At 38.4% G+C, this 4,581-nt stretch overlaps 1 protein-coding gene across 1 annotated transcript; it reads left to right on the forward strand.

Annotated features, from left to right (window-relative positions):
• The first annotated feature begins 2,288 nt into the window (after positions 1–2,288).
• On the forward strand, positions 2,289–3,750 carry LOC105958215 (uncharacterized). Its single transcript, XM_012982218.2, has one exon. It carries the CDS (start codon positions 2,396–2,398, stop codon positions 3,479–3,481), a length of 1,086 nt encoding a protein of 361 aa, XP_012837672.1. The 5' UTR covers positions 2,289–2,395; the 3' UTR covers positions 3,482–3,750.
• Positions 3,751–4,581: the final 831 nt, after the last annotated feature.

The following is a 4,581-nucleotide window of genomic DNA, read 5'->3' on the forward strand; positions in this document are numbered from 1 at the left end:
TTAAAAAAAAAAGTCAAAGTTGATAATCGGCAAGAAAAATAATATCATAAAAGAAGTCAAAATAAAAAAAGAAAGAAAAAGTCAACGGAACTCAATGACGGAAAAAATGTAAGACAAAAAAAAAGATAAAAATTAACGGCCGGTGTTAGACCAAAAAACCGTTGTACTAGAGTGGTTAATTATCTCATTTCCAAATTACTCCGCATATGCCTAATTCATCTTCTTCATATTTTTTTGGGAAGAAATTTGGCATGCACTAGCGGTTCCACGAAAAAAAATTGACGGGAAGAAATTATGGATTTTAGAATTTCTTAAAATTGTATTTAGGCCCCAAAATTTTAGATAAAAACTTTACTAGAAGTTTGTAATTTTAATATTACGATACTAGATATTAATATAGTATTATTATTGTGTTATACAATACATATTATGTTGGTCGGAAAAAAAAAAGTCACAGGAAAAAGTTAAAAAAAATCAAGAAAAATAAAAAAGTCAACATTATTAACCGAGAATATGTCGGTGAACTGCAATACCTCACGTTTACCCGTCCCGACATCTGCTATGCTGTGCAACAAATATGTCTATTCATGCATGATCCGAGGGAACCTCATATGGCTGCTCTCAAGCGTATCCTTCGCTACATTCGTGGCACTCTCGACCACGGCCTTCTCCTCTCCCCCAATCCGGACCTCTCTCTTATCGCTTACTCCGACACCGATTGGGGTGGCTGTCCTGACACTCGTCGTTCGACATCGGGCTATTGTGTTTTCCTCGGCAACAACCTCATCTCTTGGTCCTCCAAATGACAGGTCACTACTTCTCGATCTAGTGCGGAGGCTGAATATCGAGCTGTCGCAAACGCCGTCACCGAAACGACTTGGTTACGCAACCTACTTTCTGAGTTGCTCTGCCCACTTTCGAAAGCCACTATTGTCTACTGTGACAACGTCAGTGCCGTCTACCTATCCAGCAATCCTATTCAACACTCTCGTACGAAACATGTGGAGATCGATATCCACTTTGTCCGAGACAAAGTTGCTTTGGGACACGTTCGAGTTCTTCACGTCCCATCCGCCTACCAGTTTGCCGATATCTTCACGAAAGGACTCCCTACTCAACTGTTCTAACAGTTTGTCTCCAGTCTCCACGTCCTCTCCTTTCCCGTTTCGACTGCGGGCCGGGGGTGTATTAGCGTATACATTATATGTATTACGTATATTATTATTATTATTTATTATAGTTACCTTGTATAATAGGTTACCTTGTGTAATAGGTTAGGGTTTCCTACATGTAACTATATATATGATTAATATACGTGAGAGACACAATTCTCTCTTTCTCCAACTCTATTTCTCCTATAGAGACAAATAATAAGAGAATGGGAACATGTGTTTCACAAAAGCGTAGTTTTAGTGTTGCGCAAAGGGTTTGGATATTCGATTAACGGTAGGTTTTAAGCAATTTTGTTAGAACCGGACCGAACCGGCCGGTCGGACGGGTTCGACCGGCAATGAAGCGGTCCGGTCTAACCTTTAAAACCAAAAATCTAAATACTGGGGTCAAATGATCAAAATCTGGTTCGACCGGGTAAAACCCGAGAATCGGCGAGTCAGTTAAGGAACCTGGTTTTTGACCAAACGTCTCAAACCACCGCTAAGTTGGTTATTTGTGGCTAGGTTTGAGCGAACCTTCACGAGCTTAGTGGTGGGTGGTCGGATCTAGTCATGAATGGTCGAAGGATTGCCGGATATGGTTATAGGTGATCGAATATGGGTCGTCGATTGCCTGATTTGAAGAATAAAAAATGGGAAAATATAGAGTATAAGCAAAAGAAATATTGTAAAAGTGGGTTGAGGTATATGAAACTTAAATAATAGGTTGGAGATTAAAAATGTAAAGAAAATTATATTTTTAAAATATTAAAATTTAAAAAATAATGACACTAAAAGAATTAAAAACCCAGTTGAACCGGTTCGATCTTGTAAAATCATCACCCAAATAGTCGTTCGATTCCATAGTCGGTCCGGTTATGACCACATTGGTTTTAAGAAGAAAGTAAAATGGACACAACATTCTTATAAACTCGTCAATGTATTTATAGAATGAAAAATACTAAATTGAGGGACCTATATCTAATGAAAATATTAATCTTTGCTCCAAGTTAGTTATGGTTCATTTACAGGGACCTATATGTAATATTAATCCGATGTATTTGATAGTGTAACTTAGGTCGTGGAGAATCCGTATATAAATAATAAATCCCCACATGCATTACCCCACTTGCTCGACAGATCTATTTTTCCTATAAATAAATATTACCCCATTTCTAGTAGGTAGTGTATGCGTTGTTCTCACAAAAACCAATAACGAAAAAAAAAAAAAAAAAAAAAAGAAAATGGGAAAGGAGCTCGAAAATCCCGCCACCACCACCACCGCCGCGGCGCAAGAATATACTGACGAGATAGACAGCTGCTGTTCCACTCCGTACGTGAGTGCCCCTTCCAGCCCTGGCCGCGACGCCCCTCTTTCTGGATATTACTATAGTGCCCCCGCCAGCCCCATGCATTTTATGCTCTCTGCTGCAACTAATTATACTTCTTCCTCCGCCTCCGCCTCCACAGACGCTAGTGGTTCCTTCGATTTCGATTTCTCCGCCACGCTGCCTTCCTCCGGCTGCGCCTCCCCGGAATCAATGACCTCCGCCGACGAGTTATTTTGTAACGGCCAGATCCGGCCAATGAAACTGTCCAGTCACCTCCGGCGGCCTCAGCTGCTCGACCCTTTGATCGAATCCTCCGACGACGACGTATCGGAGGATCAAACCTTCGGCCGCGGGAGAGAGTTGAAGTTCCGATCCGGATCTCTGCGGCGGAGGGCCAGATCCATGTCGCCAATGAGGAGCACTACGACGCCGTTTCACCGGGATACAGACGACGATTGCAAAAATATAGCCAATACAGATGATGACGATGATGGTAAATCACCAAGGACCGACGCCGACGCCGACGCCAACAATTTGGAGGAGGAGGAAGAAGAAAAGGCCGGAACAACCAGCGAAACGGCGGCGGCGTGCGCTTCCAGGTCATCGAGTTCGAAGAGGTGGGTGTTCTTGAAGGAGTTTCTTTACAGAAGCAAGAGCGAAGGAAGAAACGATGGACACAAATTTTGGGGATCTTTATCATCTTTTTCACCTGTTGTCAAGGATAAAAAAATGACGGCGCCAGCGACAAAGACTAAACAGCAAATTAATACAAAGACAAGTCTTAAAAGTAAACGAAGAGCCGGGGTGGTGCCGCCATCGGCACACGAAGTGCATTATAATGCGAAGAGAGCGCAGGCGGAGGAGATGAGGAAGAAAACATTCTTACCGTACAGACAAGGACTCTTTGGATGTTTGGGTTTCAATTCAAAGAGCTATGCTGCCATTAATGGTTTTGCTAGAGCTACTTTCAACACTACTCCTCCTGTTTCTTCCAGGTAAAACTTATAAATTAAATTAAATGAATATTATTGGAGATATTACTACTTACTTACTATTAGTGGCCGGATTTGTATAGAAATAAATGTAAGTCTTTCTTTTTTCTTTTCTTTTTTATTTAAATAATAAAGTTTATATATAGATGCTCGTCGTGTATGTATTGCAGCTTCTAATAGTAAAGATCGAGATCTCTACTGTTTTTGACATAATAAATGTATGATGATGAACACAGTTGATTTTTTCCTTTCTAATTAATACTGAATTATTATTAATTAATTTTTTTTTAATTTGGTATCCAATGTCGATCTATCAGTTTATTAATAATTGCTATTATCCATTCAGAATCTTACATGTAATACGAAATCATTGGATCATCTAAGTGTATAATATTCCTGACAATTCCTTTTATACATCATGGTTACAAATATTTACATTCTTGTATATATTTTGTAATTTGCTATAGAATTTCATTTTTATTTTTTTTGGAAATAATAGGATGGTGAGTAGGTTGAGAACAGAAATTTCAACTATATATGTATGTAACCTATAATTCAAGGGTAAAGAAAGAGCCGGGGGAACAAGAGCACCAAATTAATTAAACAAATATAAATCCATGACATTGTACTATTTGAGATCACAAAGAGATATTTACATAAATGATGATATTTTTTTTTTAACTTTAGAAATAAATAGTATATAGTAAATTAAAATATTGTTGAGTTCTAGAGCCAATTAATGTTTAGTTGTACCCTGCACAATCCACATGCAATGTAATGAAAACAAATGCATATGTTAGGTGTACAAGGGACCCTACGGTTATTAGCTAGCCGACCTGTGTGTTTCCAAGTGATATATGGTGGCATTGATAGGGATACCCAAGTTTTTTTACAATTATCGTACACTAATCCTAACTTATACTAATCACAAATTTCATACTATTAACGTACATCAAGTTTGGTATACCATTATTTTTTTTAGTAAGATACCTGGTACATGGTACTCCACCATTATTTTGTATATTAAAATTTGATAAAACAAAAAAAATCTTGTCAATTTTACATGCCAATGAATTCCGTAATATATATATAAGTTTATATATTATT

This window comes from Erythranthe guttata, chromosome 2 (genome assembly GCF_056151865.1).
Source record: "Erythranthe guttata isolate IM_541 chromosome 2, IM_541, whole genome shotgun sequence".
NCBI classification, from domain to species: Eukaryota; Viridiplantae; Streptophyta; class Magnoliopsida; order Lamiales; family Phrymaceae; genus Erythranthe; species Erythranthe guttata.